The sequence below is a fragment of the Folsomia candida genome, unplaced genomic scaffold (genome assembly GCF_002217175.1).
Source record: "Folsomia candida strain VU population unplaced genomic scaffold, ASM221717v1 Fcan01_Sc017, whole genome shotgun sequence".
Taxonomy (NCBI): domain Eukaryota; kingdom Metazoa; phylum Arthropoda; class Collembola; order Entomobryomorpha; family Isotomidae; genus Folsomia; species Folsomia candida.
Window position 1 is genome coordinate 1,408,629 of NW_019091209.1, and position 19,466 is coordinate 1,428,094.

At 40.7% G+C, this 19,466-nt stretch overlaps 2 protein-coding genes across 3 annotated transcripts; one reads left to right on the forward strand and one right to left on the reverse strand.

The window, feature by feature from the left end:
• Positions 1–4,405: 4,405 nt before the first annotated feature.
• Positions 4,406–13,047, forward strand: LOC110856940. Its single transcript, XM_022105526.2, has 14 exons — positions 4,406–4,565; positions 4,639–4,845; positions 5,434–5,749; positions 6,344–6,561; positions 6,892–7,117; positions 8,379–8,728; positions 9,270–9,421; positions 9,494–9,710; positions 10,198–10,288; positions 10,358–10,428; positions 10,571–10,756; positions 10,833–10,948; positions 11,403–11,924; positions 12,357–13,047. The coding sequence occupies exons 1-14, from the start codon at positions 4,497–4,499 to the stop codon at positions 12,877–12,879; spliced, it is 3,264 nt and encodes a 1,087-aa protein (XP_021961218.1). The 5' UTR covers positions 4,406–4,496; the 3' UTR covers positions 12,880–13,047.
• A 1,949-nt stretch (positions 13,048–14,996) lies between these two features.
• LOC110856941 (60S ribosomal protein L26-A) lies at positions 14,997–18,030 on the reverse strand. Of its 2 annotated transcripts, XM_035857528.1 has the most exons (6): positions 16,105–18,030; positions 15,851–16,021; positions 15,571–15,760; positions 15,424–15,495; positions 15,239–15,304; positions 14,997–15,171 (listed from the first exon to the last, which is right to left on the reverse strand). In XM_035857528.1, the coding sequence occupies exons 3-6, from the start codon at positions 15,736–15,738 to the stop codon at positions 15,076–15,078; spliced, it is 402 nt and encodes a 133-aa protein (XP_035713421.1). In that variant the 5' UTR covers positions 15,739–15,760; positions 15,851–16,021; positions 16,105–18,030; the 3' UTR covers positions 14,997–15,075. The 2 variants fall into 2 exon arrangements, with proteins under 2 accessions (XP_035713421.1, XP_021961219.1); XM_022105527.2 differs by having other exon boundaries at positions 15,851–18,030.
• Positions 18,031–19,466: the final 1,436 nt, after the last annotated feature.

The window sequence follows — 19,466 nt, forward strand, 5'->3', positions numbered from 1 at the left end:
ACCAATTTTACTGAAATTTGCCAAAATCCTAATAATCAAAATCCGGTTTTACCAATAAATCCGAATAATCGGTGACCACCAGTTTTTCAAAATTTTCCGATTTTGAATGCCCTAACTTTGTACCCACCCGAACTCCAAACCCAAATCCTCTTATCCTAACAGAAAACCGGTACCTTACCGATCCCGATAATCCCCTCCCTTACGTTTTTCGGGTCGCCTCAACCTCACCGTTTCACTTTCCTCGTCCAACTTGCATTTCATCTCATCTCCATACGACTGGAATCCATTAATATTATTATTATTACTTCATCTCCAGCCCGTCTCGGTTACATCTCGAACTTTGCAAGTATTACTTTCCAATTGGAATAACAGGCTCACCGCCGCTCTTCACTATCTCTCCTTGTGGGCAGAAGTTTGGAACATTTAGCATAATTAAAACCAGTCAGATTGCGGTGAAAATTGGTGAAATTGAGTCCTCCAAAGTTTTCAAACTTGTTAAAATCGAGAGATGTCCATGAGATGTACCGCAAAATCTCGAAACTTTCTCCACCACGCAATTTATTCAGAGTAAATAATAGTGTCCACGGAGAGCAGGGTTTCAGGTAAGTAACCACTTGGGAGAAATATGGGGGAGAAGAAAGTGGTTTTTTGCAGGGGGATATTTTGATCTGGGAGAAATGCAAGGTGGGAGAAAGTACGCCCCGCTGTGGTAAATGGTTCGTACGGCGGGTGGCTAGATGGCGTCCAGATGGCGAATGGTCCATATTTCTTACACTTTCTCCCAGTTTTTTGCACTTTCTTGCACCTCGCATTTCTCCCATTTTTGCTTTCCACTGCAAGAAATGTGACAGAAACCCGCCGGAGAAACGAAACCCTGGCATCCTCCACAATAAGTAATCCACACTGGGCAGTACCTACCTGCCCACACCAATACTTGTTAATTAACACTGTCTGTCTGCACATATGTACCGCCGGAATGACGCTTGCAGTAATTATTATTGAGATCGCTCCTATTTTTAACTCTGACTAACATAAAATAACAGGTATGCACGTACGTACATGGAATTTCCACTGCTCTCACCTGCGTCTCATGTGGTGGTATTTTTTTACTCTGAGGAGAGAAAAATACCCAGACAAACGCGTTCCTTTCAATTATTTGCGGCTGGCTGTTTGCTCTTTGTACACATTGTTAATTGGATGGATAGCGTAAAAATAATAAGGGCAAGCTAATGAAGGAGAGAGAAGCGAATCGGTGAAAATTATTTATTAACAAGGGAACCTTTTCTAAAGATAGACAAGGATTTTGTAGCGAGTTATGTCAAAAAATCGAGTAAAAAATTAAGAATCATATGACATTTATCTATCCGTTGAAGGGCTCCTTTGAAGAAAAATACTGGCAGCAGAGTTCAGTTTTAAGTAAATTTCCTCCATTCTTCCCTAAACCAAGATACTCATGAACTTAGGCCCCCTATATTTTTCCCAAAGTGGCAATTCGACGATAAGATAAGTGTCATGTGGTTCCCAATTTTTGGCTTGATTTTTTTGATATAACTCGTTACACAATCCTGGTGTAGCTTGGAAAAGGTTCCCTTGTAAGTGGCATCATCCGCTTATTGTGATCGTTTTGTCCGTCCGTCAGCAGGATATCTTTAGAATCAAACATTTTCGGATATCAGATAACCATGGGGACTTTCTGTCCCCAGGTTTCCGCGGACACTCCGCGAATATCAACGCCCAATTTCTTTTTAGAAATTTACCAAACTTTCACCCACGACTATGCGTATGCGTGCGTCTGTCTGTCTGTCTGTCCTCCATCTGTCCAGAGCATGTATAAGTTTGAATAAGGTGCAGTCGGGCCGGAAGCTTGGAGCGAACGTATTTCTGACAGGGCACGTAATTTGACAAGATCTAAAATGAAGACCCGTATTCCCTCCTCGAATTAATTGGTGGTCGTCGTCGTGGGCTGACTTTCTAGCTTATCTTTTCTTCATCTCATCCTTGATGCAATCTCCAATTTAATTTAGTTCAGCCATCCATAACAGCCACCCATGCCATGCTTGGGTTGGACATGCTCAACAAGTGAAATCCTCAGTTCGGCAGGAAGAGACAAAATCAAGTCGTACCTCAAACCACGACCACAACCACGACCACTTTCTTTTCCTCGGTAAACATTAATTTACCAAAAAAGACACAGTCCACGCTGCGAGGGGATGAATGATGGGAATATTTCCTGTAATATCCTGTAATATTAATGCGGGTTGGCCTGGGTGCAGTGGCCGCGGAAACTTGAGGGGACAGAGGGGCAATTTCCCCACGGTTATTTGAAGTACCCATCATCTCCCCCTCTTATAAAAACTCGTCCCTCCACTATCCTGCAATGCTAACGTCCTCAGATGTCCGCACGGCTTCCGCGGCCACTGGTTTTCATAATTTCATAAATCTGCGGTTTTCATAAGTGACCGCGGAAGGTTGAGGGGACAGAGGGACAATTGTCCCCACGGTTGTTCGATGTCCGCATCATCTGCCCATCTTATATAAACCCGTCCGTTCCCCCTATCGCACAATGTTGTGTCCCCCGATGTCCCCACAGCTTCCGCGGCCACTGTGGGTGACGTCACGTTCACGTCCTCACTGAATGGATGGATGGATGGATCCTATCTTCACCTATTTTTAATTCTGACCAGGAAAAAAACTTGGCTGGGTTAAAGGTATCATTTTTCGTGTCTCGTAATTGGCTAGACTGGACTGGACGAAATATAGAACGGCAGGTGGTTAGATTTGGGAAATGTCGTCATACTTGCGGGTGAAAGTTCAGGACGTGATAAGTATGATGACAGGAAGAAGAGGAGGAGGTAAAAATATCCCTTATCTAAACAGTTACATGATCAGAGTTGTACTTATCCTTGTGTCCAAGGAATTTATGAATGCCCTTTTTGCCCTAATGTCGTTACCCACACATTGGTCATAATTTCTGTTTTAGCTTCACCCCCATAACGCCACGAGTGTCTAAGAATGCAGGTCTCCCAGCGTATGCTCTACGATTTTGAGCAAATTAGCGTCAATCGGTCGCAAATTTAATTTGTTTCATATTGGCAATTAATACCATCTGCCAATAATCAGGTTTTGGCAGAGATATTTGCATGCAAATAGGAGAAAACGCGCAGTAAATTCGAAGAAAATTGTCGAATTTATGACGAACTTGTTATTTCGCCCCGTTTTGTATTTTGGACACTTTTGGATGTCCAAAACTTAGTGCCTAAATTGGTTAAAACCCGTTTTGGACACTGGTTATAACCGTCGGTTCCCTGCCCAAACTCCCGGTTATTTATTTTAACGCCTTGTCCATCCTACAACTCTACTTGGGACGACACAACTCATTAATTATTGTGGCAATTTTATCCTCCACTTTCACCGAGTGTGTACATACATAGTTCTGTCATCACGGGAAAAATACGAGACAATGATGAATGTAAAAAATAGTAGGGAAATAATCCACGGAGGACGGGGAATGGGACTCCACATTTCATTCTCTTTCTCCTTAATTGCCTGTCAAAGGAGGACCAGCCACTTGTCAGCACCACCTTTAATTTTAGCCCCGACAAACAACAAACAAACGAGACATGCATATTTTATGCACGTTCATGCTCTCTTTACTCGCTCTCTGTTAGGCAAACAAGGGCAAAACAACGATGAACAGTGGCCGCGGAAGGAAGCGTGGGGACAGAGGGACAATGTCCCCACGGTTGGGACCCCACGGTTGTTCGATATCGGCATCATCTTATATAAACCAGTCCCTTCCCCTCTATCCTGCAATATTAACGTCCCCAAATGTCCCCACACCTTCCGCGGCTACTGCTCCCTCAACAAAGTCGACTTTGCTCCCTTACAGTGGCCGCGGAAGGAAGGGTGGGGACAGAGGGACAATGTCCCCACGGTTGTTGGATGTCGGCATCATCTCCCCATCTTATACAAACCCGGCCCCTCCCCTCTATCTTGCAATATTAATGTCCCCCGATGTCCCCACGGCTTCCGCGGCCAATGTTGGTAGAAATGCCATGAAAATTGCATTGACTGATTCGCAGAGAGGGACACATTTCATGTAAATTTATTCATGCATTAACCAAGTACAGCATTACGGTGAAAATTTAAATGGAGTAAATTTTGAAAATTTAAAAATTCAAGGACTAATTCACAGTTTATTTTGATGAACTTATTCTTCATGTAAAATTTCCAAGAAAATTTTACTTTACTTTTTATCCGGGAGATTCCCACGTCAAATAAGTATCTGTACCTTGTCTATCTATCCATTCCACGATTATTAAGCGTCATGTTTGATCAATATTATCTGCAGTTTGGCAAATCTGCCCAGATACAGATTTCTCCAACTTTCTCTCAGTGTCATTCTTGTCCTTTTTACGTCACAATGACGACGCCACATTGTCAATTTTGGTAAAAAGAGCGTCTTAAGACGTAAATAATTAGGAGAAAGCTGTCCAATGGGGAATGCACTAACAAGAGCAAAGATCATCAACCCGGGCAGCGTGTTGGATCGGGTCATTTCCCAGGTTCGGGACAATACATATTTGGGTAATACTTAAAGCGCATTAAATTAATTGATCGTGGTGTATTTTTTTCTAGTCGAATAATGATGATGACTGTCTCCTCTACAAATTGGCTAATTATAAGAAACAGGGGGAATTAATTGAGGCGTATAATATCGGAGGGGCTCACGAAGTCGAGAAGTTGGTGAGGGAACAGTTTGGGATTTTGATGTATCGCGATGGTAAAGGTCAAATCGTATCGAGGACGGAATATCTGAGGTGGAAGTTTAGAAATACGAAGCATGTAAGTGGGGGTTTGGTTGAGTGGGGGGTGGGCTACATTTTTTGGAGTGGGAAGGGAGAAATGGGAGAAATGGGAGGTGCAAGAAACGGGGCGAAAGTGTGAAAAATAAGCGCCATCTAGCCACGCGCCGTATGAAGTATTTACAACGACCATACCTATTCATTTTTTTCCTTCATTCAAAATTCCTTCACTTCGAAATTCAATTTGAATTATTCATTCATTCTTCATTGATTCAATGAATAATTCATTCATTAATTCATTCGCCCCATGTATTTAACATAGGGCAAAAAATGAATGAATAAAAAACATACTCATTCATTTTGAAATGTTGAATTATTCATTCATTCTTCATTCATTCAATGAATTATTCACTCGTTCATTCATTCATTTCAGTATAATTGAATGAATGTGAACAGGTATGACAGCGACGGGGCGTCGTTTCTTGCATTTCTCCCAGGGCAAAATATTCCCCTGCAAGAAACCTCTTTCTCCCCGTTATTTCTTGCAAGTGGTTAACTGAAAACCCACTCGAAATTTACAGAAAGGGTCAAGTTATCATTTATTTTCATTCTGACCTTTGACCTGCAGGTCGTCATCCCGGTCGAACCAACCTCCGTTTTTGACCCTCTTGGAAAGTGGGAGGATCACGAGGCTTGTTGGCAAATGCAGTATCGCGGCTCTCTCGGAGAAACCTTGTTGCACGTTTTGATCATTTGCGATACCCGGCTGCATACCCGATTGGCCCGAATTTTGCTGCGGTGCTACCCGAAACTTGCGGTGGATGTGGTCGAGGGGGAGGAATACTTGGGCGCGTCCGCACTCCATTTGGCCATCGCGTACAATAATAACGAACTCGTCCATCTGCTCGTCGATGCGGGGGCGTTGATCGAGCAGAGAGCGATTGGTACATAAAAGTTGATAAATAATGAGCGTGCTCATCACATCGGCTTATTTCGCAAATCATTTTGCAAAATTTGAGAAGCGCAAAAAAATTATGTTGTGGAGAGATTCGCAAAATATGATTTCGATAATTTCGCAAATTTCTACACAGTTCTGTTATTCGGGTTTAATTTGGTTTCCATTGATTATTGAAACTTTTAACAACGATGATGGGTTTGCGAAATATCTTATTTCGAATTGCAATTCAACTCAAAAAATTTGTGTCTTGAGGAAACTTGTAAAATATGATTTACCAAATTTCGCAAATCCGTACAGAATGTTATACTAGTTTAATTTGGTTTCCACTGATTATTTGCAATTGTTAATGAAGAGGATGAGTTTACGAAATAAAAACCTGCCTAATTGCTGGGTAGATTTGAGGAAAAAATGTGTATCGTTATCCAGCAAAAGTTATGCGAAATCTCAAATCGCAAATGTCGCAAAACTTCACAAACTAAATAAGTTGTCATGCTCAATTGCGAGAGATGTGAAGCTTGACGTGAGTACACTCAAAAAATAAATTGGATAAATATTTACGCATTTTTTTGTAATTTATTAGGAAGCTTTTTCCTCCCCCGCGACCAGCAGAAGATTCCACCCGATAAGTCGTCCGACTTTGAGGGCCTGGCTTATCTCGGGGAGTACCCGTTAGCTTGGGCCGCCTGCATTAACAATGAGACCGTGTACAATCTCCTACTCGATCATGATGCCGATCCGGATAAGCAGGACTCGTTCGGAAACATGATCCTGCACATGGTCGTGGTTACGGATCAATTGGTGAGATATGCAAATGCCTGTTGCAGGGTGTGAGTTTTAAGCCTTTTTCAGAGCAAAAATCATGAAAATTACGTATTGCAGATTAAGTTTGATAGAGCAACTCTTTAAAAATGTTCAGCATTTAGTGCGGCAATTACGCAAATGCCAAAAATTCAGCAGATTTTGGGCGCCCAAAATTAGCGAACACTCTTAAACGCCCTGAATTCTCTGAATTTATCGCATTCTGAGTTGAAAACTAGCCAAAAAAACACGTGATTTTCAGAACTCTTGCACATTTTTTGCAAAAATCTCCCTCGTTTTTGCTACATTTTATTCACGTAATTTTCGCAGGGAATGTACGGCTATGCGCTCCGCCACCCGAAGAAGTCTGCGAGCAATGATATCACAAATGCGCAAGGGTTGAGCCCCCTAACGCTCGCGTGTCGCCTCGGTCGCGCCTCCGTCTTCAGAGAAATGTTGGAGCTGAGCTGTAAAGAATTTTGGAGATATTCGAACATCACGTGCAGCGGATATCCACTCAACGCTCTGGATACCATCTTACCGGATGGGAGGACGAGTAAGGACAAATTGGGGGAATTTTACCCATTTGAAAATTTACACAAATACATGTACACAAATTTTAAGTGAATAAGTTTTCAAAAAATTTGGAGAAACTTTGGGAATAATTGACTAAATTTAGCATTTTCAGACTTTTTTGACACACAAGTTATAACAGAATAAGTTTTCAAAAAAATTTAAACTTACAAAAAATAATCACCGACTTCTCTTCTTCTTGGTGGAAGTTTGTGAAAACTTCATAACTTTTAAAATTTTCAATATTTTCTAATGTTTAATGTTTTCAAGAAATGTCAAACATTCCAAAAACGTATGCAAAATAGGACCGAGCAAGTAGTTAGGACCAAGAAAATGTAAAAATTATCAAAATCCGGCCAAAATTGGATTTTTCATGAATTTTTTAATGCGACCAGTTTAGTGTAGGGAGTATAGTTCCTTTTTTGTGGGTGTGGTTTACATATAGGATAGTTACCCTCCTTCACTTTTTCTACACTTATCAAGTCCCCCAACATATTTGAAGAGCATTAAAATCTGACCTGTAAATATCCTACGCGCTCCACTCCAGTATGGACGAGGCAAATTGAGACAATTGTGCATGAAAAGCCATAACAGTGTATTTAGAGACTACACACACTGCACTGCATCAAAATCTGACTTGTAAAATGAAGAGAAGTGAGTGTCCAATCCACGAGGCAACTGTGTCTACACTCGCACGCACTCCTTCGCTCGCTCTCTAATGATGAACATAATATGTTCTCACGCCTCTCTAGCATTGGAGATGTGTGAATGCGTATTCAGCGACACTGTTCTTCACTTCACTCTGTCTCACCTTGCCTCCCGGATCCTCACTCATTCAAAGGTTGTTGCAAGACCATGCAGATTTTGTTATGCTCTTTTCCACGTGCTCTGTTGGGTCACTTGATAATAAATGTGTATAAAAGTGAAAGCACATTTGTAATCATTTCTCGGCTGTGGGAATTTATTTTAAAATTCTGAACGACAAATTTTCAGAGCAGGTCGGTGCCAACTTTTTTTTTTAGAAATCTACACTCCAGATTTTGACACTTTTTGGCGGAGGTGATCTCAAGTTTAGGAAGCCTTCAGAAAAATTGGAACTCGTCGAAACTCGACGCCATTCCATCAATCAACTCACCGAGGACAAATTTGTCGTTCAGAATTTTAAAATAAATTCCCAGAGGGGAGAAATGATTTTAAAAATGTGCTGATTTAGTCGACAAATAAAATCTCATCCTCATTTCCAGACTGGAATTCCGCCCTCTTCATGATCCTGGCCGGGTCGAAAGAGGAGCATTTGGACATGTTGGACGGTGGAATCATTCAACGTTTACTGGAAGAAAAGTGGAAAACTTTTGCGCAGCGACAATTCCTCAAGAGAATCACGATCGCCTTCATCCACCTGATCGCGATGAGTGTGGCGGTCTATTTGCGCCCCAAGGACCGCGGTCACCCGCTCAACGAATGGATCGACGCGCAGGACTTGGTCAGGATGGGTTTCGAGCTGGGCACGGTGGGTGGTTGTCTCTCCTTCGTTTTGATTCAGCAAGGAGAGGAAATCAAGAATCAGGGGCTTATCAGTTTCGTGAAACAGTTGGTAAGTATATTGGATGCTTATCGGTTTTTGGATGTAGTTACGTGTGGCATTTACATATTTTCAATTATCGTTTTTTTAATTTGATAAGGCAGGAGTAGCAAATTTGGTGTGTTCTTTTATTTCACAACTCGTACAAAGACGTAAAATTCCTAAACATTTTTATAACTTTTCTGAAATATCAATATTTTGTATTATAGAATTTGTAAGTATATCGACTACTATAAAAATGTATAAATTCTTGTAGATTTAAAAAAATTGTCAAAAACTACAGATTTCTGAAATATTTTTCAATATTTCGAAGCCCTTCTTAAATACCAATATTTTGTAAATACTTCAGCTATTGTATAAAAATTATGTAAATATTGCGACTACTCCAAAACAAGCAATTTTGTCAATACTTTGATACAAAAATTTTCGTCACAAAATTTATTTCGAAATATCTTCTCAATATTTTCCAACATTTTGTAAAAATTTCTCCCATTTTTTTTCAAAAATACATAAATTTCTCTGAAAACCTGCTCCATAACAATTTTTTCTTTAGCCCCACGCGCCCCCGAAGGCGCTCTTTCTCATCGCGAACCTCTTGATCCTTTCCTGCATCCCGTTTCGCCTGAGTGGCGACGTTCTGACGGAGGAATCCCTCCTCGCCTTCACCATGGTCTTCTCCTGGTTCTTCATGATGTTCTTCGCCGGGTAATTAATTAATTATTACCCAATTAAATAATTAATTAACAAATATTTGTATGGTGCCAAATGTGTGTGCAGAGCGATCAAGCTGACGGGTCCATTTGTGACGATGGTTTACTCCATGATCACGGGAGACGTGTTGACGTTCTCGATAATTTATGGGATTTTCCTCCTCGCCTTCTCCCAGGCCTTCTTTTTCCTCTACAAAGGACATCCGGACGAGGGGACGACGCCCTTTTTTGAGTTCGACGCGACGTGGATGGCTCTTTATAAGATGACGTTGGGCTCGTATGATGTACGTGGGTCGATTCTATACCTGTTATCAACAGTGGCTGCGGAAGGGTGGGAACAGAGAGGGACAATGTCCCCACGGTTGTTCGATGTCCGCATCATCTGCCCATCGTATTCTATAATGTTAATGTCCCCACATGTCCCCACGACTTCCGCGGCCACTGCTTATTAACGAGCAGAACGAAGTGAACGCGGAGTTATCGTTTTGTCCGCCCGTCTGTGGACAAGATATCTCCAGAACGCCTCAACATAATCAAAAACCGTTCTCGTCAGCGTGTTTCTGATGTTTGGTTCTCGGTGGGGTTCGAAAATGAGGTCGATCCGATCACCCCCCACGGGCGAGGGGGTCTGTCAAGAAATTAATTTTGTAGGGAATTTCACCACCGTCAATATTTTTGACCTCAGACCAACCCACTTCGTTTCCGCGAGTTTACTAAATCTGTTGGGGAGTTTATTTGTGGCGAGTTCATTCAGTTTATTGTTCTTTGCAGTACAACGATCTTGGTGCTCTCGTCTATCCGAATGCGGCCAAGACAGTTTTCATCGTTTTCATGATCATGGTTCCCATCCTGTTGTTGAACAGTAAGCCATGAATTTTTTGGTGTAGGTAAATGATTGAATACTTATTATCTAACGAGTGTAATGTCGCAGTGTTGATCGCCATGATGGGAAATACGTACTCGCAAGTTATCGAGCGAAGTGAGAAGGAGTGGGTGAAACAGGTAAGGTAACATGTCGCGCAAGAATTTGCGAAATATTTCGCAAAAATTTGCGATTGATTGAGACTAGTTTGTTATCAAAATCGGAGAGCATACGTTGGGAGACATCCCTTGAGGGATTTTTAATCACTGCATTAATTTCCAGTGGGCCAAGATTGTCGTCACTCTGGAGCGAGCGATAAGTCAGGAAGATGCGAAACAATATATTCAAGAATATTCCATCAAACTGTCCGGAACCGATGTGTCGAACGAAGTCCGAGGCGTGATGGTGATCAAAAGTAAGAGCAAAACAAGGGCGAAGCAGAGAAAGGGGGCTGTTGCGAATTGGAAGGTAAATTAAGATAGGAAATTAATTTGTAAAATCAGAAATTTAAACTTATTTTTTATTCAACTTTAAAAAACATCAGCGTGTCGGAAAAGTGACCATTACAGCGTTGAAAAGGAGGAAAATGACGGGAGAACAGATGCGTCAGTTGATGTGGGGTCATCGAAACTCGGTCGCAACACCGCAGCAAAACGTGACGTAAGTTTCTAGCATTTGGGAACATATTTTTAAGTCAGGGTTCGGAAATTTTACTGGGTTTTAAAACTAAAAAATATATTAATTATTGCAAACACAAGTCTAATCATGTGCAAATCATCCTTATCCATATATCATTTGAAATAACGAGTAACAACTTTAAAAACCAATAAACTCCAATAAAACCCACCTAACATGGTAAAACCCAATGTGTTTTACTCATTTACAACCCAATTAAACCCATTAAAACACAAATAAAACCCAATGAATATGGTAAAATTCCATGGGTTTAGTTCATTTGTAACCCATAAAACTCTTTTAAACACTAATAAAACCCACTTAAAATGGTAAAACCCAGTGGGTTCTACTCGTCTACAACCCATTAAAATCCCAAACCAATAAAACCCTGCCCTGGATAAGAATACCCTATTTCCAACATATTTTAGTTTACCCACAGACCTCGCCAGTCGATGGAGACTGACATCATATCCAAAGATGCGGCTGCTACCTTCACCCTGTTTGACGACTCCATGTCGCAACTGACGCCACAAACTGAGCTGGATTTCAACAAGGTTTCGAACAAGCCCGGTGGGGGTGGCGGCATGGTTCCGGTCGAAGGTTCGAGCCCCTCCCGACCAGGAACGGGGTCACCCCCGACGAAGTTATTGACCGAAATGGGCGTCAAAGGACCACCGCCGCCGGATTATAGCACGGCCATGATGACCACGACGAGTCCTGGCGCGACTGCTGGGGCTGGGTACAAGGCGCGTCGGCGCTCAGGAAAAATTGGGCTGCGCCCTAAAATTATAATTTTCTCGGATAAAAAAGACCTCATCCGAGTCACGCTGGATTCCGAGGAGGATTCCGAAGAGGATGGAAACATTACGCATTTTAAATATAGTCACAAACATCACGGGGCAGGAAAGTCGGCGAAGAGAAGATCACTCGCAGGGGATGGGATGAATGTGACGTCGTCACGGTATGGAAAAAAAATTGGTGGGATGCAAATCATGTTCATGCCGGATTATTTTTTGATCACGTCAGTTTGAGGGGGAAAGTCTTTAGGGCGGAATCTGCGGAGATGTGCAAATTTTAGAGAGCTCTGGGCGCCGCAAGTTTACGAGAATGTTCGGTTTTCAGGAGGAATCAATGCAAGAAAAGTCTCGAGCTGGTACAGATTCCGGTTGAAAAAGAAGCTTTTTCAATTGAACTTGTGGCGCCCATAAAGCTCTGAATTTTGCACAAGAATTCTCTGAATTTCTCACATCTGCGCAAGGTCGGTACTAAACGATGTTTCTAAAAAGTTTGTCTCTCAAAGTGACCTGGTCAAAAATAATCTGAGTTGAACATGGTTTGCGTCCCCAGTCACTACTTAAAATCCTGATTTTTTATATCTGTAATTCACTCACAGGGAAAGTCTGGCCGCTGAGTCGGACGACTATGAAGGAAAAGATGACCAATATCAAGAACGGAAGAGCAAGCTACCTAATAAATCGGATGATCGCCAAGGCGTCGTAAATCCGGCGTATGTCAAGCACCCTGATGATGAGGAACCACCACCACCACCACGCCCAACACGAGTATCATCTCCCCCGAAACATGTCACACTACCAAAATCGACCCCTGACAAGGAAGAACCTACGACACAGTCGCCTCCAAAGGGCGGAAATAAACCGTCTACGTCAAAAAATCGCCCAAAATCGGCTAAACCAGGTGCAACCAAGGACAAGGAAGGAGGCGGAGGCCATTCTGAGGCCACAGCGACAAGCAGCAAAGGGGGCCATGCAGATGAACAAGGTGGCGATGAAGGTGATCCAGCGACAAAGACGAAGAAAAGTCGTCCACTGACCGCCCTCGATAAGTGGAGTGATAAGGAACAGGTGCAAAATATGAATAAGTTGGTGGCCTGGGATCGTCCAGAGGATGAGATTTAAGGTGGAAATTGTGCCCCTCAAAATGTCTCAACGGTCAATAATGTCCCCAAATCGGTAGCTTCAAGGAATACGAAGAATGGAGGTCTCCCAGCGTATGCTCTCCGATTTTGAGGAAATTGGTCTCAATCGAAGGTAAGTTTAATTAGTATGAAATTTGCGAAAGACACGATCTCCCAATGGGCACGTTTGGTCGAGACATTTGCATCCGAAGAGGAGAAAATGCGCCTTAAAGTCGGCAAATTTTACACTTTCCAAATTCACTGCGCGTTTTCTCCTCTTCGGATGCAAATATCTCTGCCAAACGTACCCATTCGGAGATCGCGTCTTTTGCAAATTTCATAGAAATTAAACTTGTTGTCAATTGACATTAATTTGCTCAAAATCGGAGAGCATACGCTTGAAAACCTCCATTGTTACCAACATGAAAATTGTTCCTCAAAACATAAAATTGAGGCATTATAGCAGTTTACATATTTAATTAGTAAAATTGAGATACATACACATTTCGTCACTGTAGTCGAAAAGAAGTTGAAAATAAATTTAGAATCCCAATTTCAACCTAGATTACGAAATTTATCAGATTTATAGTGCTCAATAAATTGTGTCCGTGCAAAAAAAATCAGTTTTTACTGCATAATTTTGCCACAAGTTGGTAAATCCTTCATCCTGCTTTGCACTAAATGTGCTCAACTCATCTCCCTGAGATGCATTTACATAAATGCGTATGCACATAAGACCACGTGATCGCGTGGTCTTTTGCACGCTTGCAATTTACAATTTATGGGATAAACACAATATTATTTAAATAAATGTTATTTTATTTAATTAATTATAATAATAATAATAATAGCCTTTATTATCCTCATTTACTAGTACTAGGGAATGCACAAAAATGAATTTAGCATAGCACACTAGCCTATTTTCGTGAGCTTACATCCTATTTAAGCCATTACTACTACCGTCAACGACGTCAAGTTATAAATTTAACTAGATGAACAAAACAAAACTAACTCGCTACCTACTGGCGCGACTATGTTGGTTGCATACCAAGACTAGTAATGTTTGTAAAATTTAGATACATATAAGATAATCCAATATTTAACCAATTGACAAATTTTAATTAATAACTTACTTAAATTATAAATTGTGTTGGAAAAATGCACAAAAAACCAACTAAATTTTGAAATACAAACCAATTTTTGATTCCCCAACCAACCGAGGAGTGAGGGACATAGGCCGCGTGGTAATTCAGATTGTAAAAAACACATTAAAATAAAGAATTAATAAACAAATTTTGACTGGAATAGTTGACCAGCTTGATAAAGAACGATTTTCGCACATTGCCAATTAAAATTAATGTTATTACCAATTAAATTTAGTTAAAATTAATATAATATAAATAAATTTAGGAGAGCTCGTGCAAGAGCAAACCCTCCTCGGTTGGCGCGCAGACGGGGAATGAATTAATGTTAATTAATGAGAAATATTTTCCACTTCTTCCTGGCAGCTTCGGTCGATCTGGAGTTGTCCATGATGAATTTTGAAAGTACAATCTGTTTATCCAACCAAGTTTCAATTAATTCCGGGGAAAAGCACTTAAATAAAGACAATTTACTTTTGCGTAGTTTGAAGCCCAAATTGCAATCATTGTTAAAATTTAAGATTTTCGCAGATACAGAAACTTCTCTGTAACTTTTGTAATTTATTATATTTCTGAGTACTGTAAAGAGCAAACCTTTCTACAGCTCAAGGGACATCCAATTCACATTTCCCCTCCAACTACAGAGCCCTACACAGCCCTTAAGGGTCGGTTGGGGAATATGAGATTTTGTCTCAAAGAGAAGTAGATACAATAAAAAATTTCTGCTTTTATGTATTGTTGAGAAAATCGTTACATGTGCATAAGACCACTCTTCGTTAGGTGTGCATAAGACCACGCTTTACTACGTACAAGTTAGTAGCGTTTTTAGTACTAAGCATGGATCACGGTAGTTATTGATTTGACTATTTATTTTTATGAGGAATGATATTACTTCTAAAATTCTACTAAAATGAGGAATAAAATATACTTAATATATACGTGGAATGAAATGAAACATGAAACATGAAACTAAATATTATATCATTCACGATACGTTCTTTATTATAAAGGATCGTTCGAAATGGTTTATGACGCTTTTAGTAAATCAATGTTAATTAAGAACATTTTTGACTTCTTTCAACTCGTCCCTGGCAGCGTCTTTCGATCTGGATTTGTCTGGAGTTATGCATGGGGAATTTTACAAGCACAACCTGTTGGACAACCAAATTTCAAATAATTGTAGGGAAAAGCTGAAATAAAGGCAGTTAAATAATTTACATTGGACGGATGAAGAGGGACTGGGACATCTGTTCCGTTTGCTTTGGTCCTTCGAACACTGTCGATCTGTAATGAAATTAGTTTAGACCTTTAGTGGGCACACGACCACAAAATCGAAGTGGGCACGTGACCACCACGTGTAATTATCGAAATTATATTTTTATAAATCTAAAATACTGACTCACGTAAATTACAAATCGAAGCCGGTACACGTCCGACACTTTACCGATTGTTCCTTTGAAGAACCCTCTGGTTACCTGTTTGCAAAAAAAATGTAGTTAATTTTTATATTTCGTTTTTATTTTTTTATCAAAATTTTATGACCACTTTACTTTGACTTCGTCCCCCTTCTTGATGGGTATGGCTCGGATCCCGTGTCGCAAACGTAGTTCTTTAGAGAGTGGAACCGACATCATTTTTCGCCTAAGATGGGACGGCGCTGCAAAATACCGTTTCCGGCTTTTCCTTCCGGAACTGGAAACCTGATTGTTTCTCTTCATGGTAAATTGGGTTAAACGACGCCTGATTAAGGATTAAGACAATTAGTCTAACTCTTGTTATTAATAGGTATTAATTATTATATTAATTATTAATAGCTGGTCGGAGTCCTACCCCACAAAGTACAAGAGACTATTAATAACTGGACAGAGTTCCACCCTTGGTGAGCCACGTGGATGGATTCGTTTTTTCCGCTTAACAAAGCGATGGTCACTTTCTTCGAGTCATAAAACCACAATTGTTACGTGGGCAGAAGACCACTTGGAGTTCCTAAAGTAAAATTACCTAAGAACAGGAAAGGTTTTGTTCAATTTTGGCAAATTATTGTGTAAATTTTCATGTTTATTTCAGGTAATGAAGGATCTTACCAACTCCTGGCCCTTCGGGCGGCAGTGATAAGTGTGGCCCACGACGAATTGAAACCAATTTGAATCTGGCAGTGGTCGTATGCAGTATCGTAAATCCTTAAAACAATAGCAAATTGGATGATATGAAAAAGCTAAAAGGCTAAATTTCAGCTTTGACTGTATTTCTGTAAAGTTTAGAAGCTTGTGAATTTTGCATGAGGAAAAATCTAAGTTAATCCAGTTAAACTCATCACTTGAAATTTTTCATGCAAATTCGTTCATTTGCTAATAAACTGGTTTTGTTTTAAATTTGTTTTATATGAAAAAGCTCATGTGTACGAACTTCCAATTTTGGAGGTTTCAAATATGTATGAAAAATTATCACTTTTGTAATGAAAATGGCAAACAAAGAATTCTTTAATGCGGCCGGAGGTGTAGAAACCTTTCGTCAGGGGATTCGCTCATGAGGCGTATGGAACTAATTTTTTGTTTGAAACACTAAGATGTGCCCCCTGCTGGGGAGTGTCAAAGTTTACTAATTAGTTAATTATGAACGTCATTACTTCATGATATTAATAAAGATATTCATTGAAACTAAAATTGTGCACGTTTTAAACAACGCTTAATTAATTGGGATGAGAGGATCAATAATTAGCATGTTCATCACGGGTCTGATTGAACTGTGATAACCCCACTTTGATTGAATGTCTTGAACATTCGATAATTTCGAAAAAGTTGAGATTTCTGCTGAATGGATATGATTACAGAAATGTAAAAATCCTAGCAAAATTGAATTTTCTTGCAGCCCATGAAAACATGCCTTTTTCCATGTTTTTCATCCCTTCGAGTGGGTGTGACGGGGGGCAAATGAATTAAATATGCAAAGTACTTGAAGATCTGAGAGAAGGGCCATGAAAAGGGTCTTTTCATGGAAAGGGTGCTTCCTTGCAGGTATTCCATCTTGCCCCAGAATCTCAAACGTCCCACGACCCCAATCTTTCACGGAGGTCACGTGCATTTGGCCCCTCCTCATTTGCATGCTCACCAATCGGAATATGCCAACGAGGCGAGAAGCGTGCTTTTCTCGTCTGCCGGCCTCTACTCCGGTTTTGCTCTCAGATCCCTCTCACTCGTCTTCCTGCCTGCTGCCTCGTGCTTCTCGTGCTCCTCGTGCTGACTTTGATTAATTTTTTCTCTTTGGTTTGGCCAAAGTTTAGTAATTAAAGCAGTTTCGATAGTTTATTCAATTCCAAAGTCACAATTTCTACGTCAAATTTACCAATTTCACGAAAGGTAGAAGAGTCAAAAATAGAAAAAGTTTTGCCTTGTAAAAATTGGGCTAGATCGAACTAAGAAAAGGTAAGCGATGGTTTACTTATTCCTTTTTAACATCATTTATCATTTCAGGACAACTAGTATTACCTATTCTTCAGTAATTAATAATTGATTGTAATTTGTGCTAATTGTTTGTACGTAGAGAACGATGGAGTCGATCATCCATCCAAAAGATGCGTGGGCGGTCGAGGTAATGGACGTCCGTATGGTCGATGTGAAGGCGACGAGGAGAGCCCGGAAGAGGGTCCCAGAATCGGCGGTGTCCTCCTCCAGCCGCGGCGATGACGACGACAAGGATGAAGCAGAGCCCGCCGACCCCAACGTTTATATGGTGGAGGCGATACAAGGGCAGAGAAGGAGGAAAGGCAGACTGGAGTATTTGGTCAAATGGGAGAATTATCCCAAGTGAGTCAAATAACGATATAATCATTCATTTTGAACCAGGTTTATCATCATGAATTAGTTGATATCGTTTTGGTTTATCTTTATAGGGAGGACAACACTTTGGAGCCGGCTACCGGTCTGTTTTGAAAGTAAAAATGATCTCGCTGGAAGATATTTTTAGACTGATGGTGATTTTTATTAAACAACTTGGTTTTAAGGTTTCGACAGTACATAGGAGACATTCATACATATGTAATAATATGTGGTCAGAAGTGACCATACAAACTACGCAGAGTTATGCTCAAATGAAGTGTCCCTTCTAATGAGGCATAAAAACAAAAGGACCCTTTTAATCCCTTGTCCTGGGAAAAAGGTTGGAAAATGCTCAGCCCTCATAAAAGTCGACAAACTTAAAAATTGATAAATATGGAAAACTTTGTTAACATGCATATTTTAACATCCTCCCTCAATTTTTAAAGTTCAATATCGGCAGTTTCCACTGGATTTGCCCTAACCGAAATTACATTTGGCCGGCTTTTCAGAAAAAGGAAAACACAAAGAGTGGCTTGAGCAACTATTATTAGTATGCAAAGGGTTAAGATCCATTCCATTGTTGACCAGGCTGGTTCATTGCTTGTGTGGTAGTGGATTGACCCTCCTTCGTCAGTGGAACCATTGATCATCAGACTGGTCCAGTTGAAACTAGGCTGCAAGTGCCAGTTGGCTTTCATCGTGAATAGTGGGTCGACTACCTCTTGGTGAACAAGGCTGGATTCAGTTCCTGAAAATTCAATATCATTTATTTTAAAATTAGCATTCATTGGAAGGATGAACACGCTAGCAGGGCATTGTTGCAGCTTCCTCTCAATGGTAATATTGGACCCAGGGCAGTAGATATGATATTGTCCATGGTGTAGTTTGATTTGTACAAAATCCCATGGTTCAGCAAGGTTCTTGTCATAACAGTGGTCTATGTCAAAGTGATTGGAGTTCTTTGTTTTCGCTGTTGGCGTGCATCCTCGAGTGGGCGAAACAATTAGGTCGGGGGTTGTAGGCTCCTTATAATTGATGGAGTATACGCAGTCATCTTTCGTAGAAAGGATGGCATTATGGGGTCCCTTGTACTTTAGAACGCAGGTTTCATTCTTCCTTTCAACTTTGAGATCGAAGGAGTCTGCCTCGATGAGTTGCAAATCTTTGTTAATTTCAGTTGCAGTGAAGTCCACATACAGCTTGGTTCTGTCATCTGATATTTCGCACTTTTGAGATTGTGCGAAGCTGACTGGGCAAGCATCACCACAGGGTAACGTGAAATTAAAGAAATCCATTAGTGGTGCGTAAACTTTTCCTCGCCGCCACTGTCTTGTTGCTTCTCTAATTATTTCTCTACCTATCATGAGGCGACTGGTAAGGTAGGCAATTGCGAAATTGGTGTCAATGGATTTTCCCTTGAGTTCGTCGTGATCAAGCTGATGTAGCTGAAGCTGTTCTAGTGTAGCATTTAGGCTAACCTTGAGCTTCTCAATCTCTCTTTCCGATATTTCCACGCGACGTTCCAATTCATCCAGCATCTCTCTTTGTTCCGCTACTGTTCCTTGCAAAGCAGAGATTCTTCCAGTTTGAACAAACGAATTGATTGCTCCACCAACTGATAAGCCGGCTAC

What these genes read in the sequence shown, in the direction of transcription:
- LOC110856941 (XM_035857528.1), bottom strand. Translation starts at nt 15,738, where the DNA reads ATGAAGAGAAACAATCAGGTTTCCAGTTCCGGAAGGAAAAGCCGGAAA. An exon ending in AGAAGGGGGACGAAGTCAAA is followed by an intron (nt 15,496 to 15,570) that starts GTAAAGTGGTCA and finishes TTTTGCAAACAG; the next exon opens with GTAACCAGAGGGTTCTTCAA. An exon ending in GGCTTCGATTTGTAATTTAC is followed by an intron (nt 15,305 to 15,423) that starts GTGAGTCAGTAT and finishes ATTTCATTACAG; the next exon opens with ATCGACAGTGTTCGAAGGAC.
- LOC110856940 (XM_022105526.2), top strand. Translation starts at nt 4,497, where the DNA reads ATGGGGAATGCACTAACAAGAGCAAAGATCATCAACCCGGGCAGCGTG. An exon ending in TCGTGGTTACGGATCAATTG is followed by an intron (nt 6,562 to 6,891) that starts GTGAGATATGCA and finishes TAATTTTCGCAG; the next exon opens with GGAATGTACGGCTATGCGCT. An exon ending in TCCCATCCTGTTGTTGAACA is followed by an intron (nt 10,289 to 10,357) that starts GTAAGCCATGAA and finishes GTAATGTCGCAG; the next exon opens with TGTTGATCGCCATGATGGGA.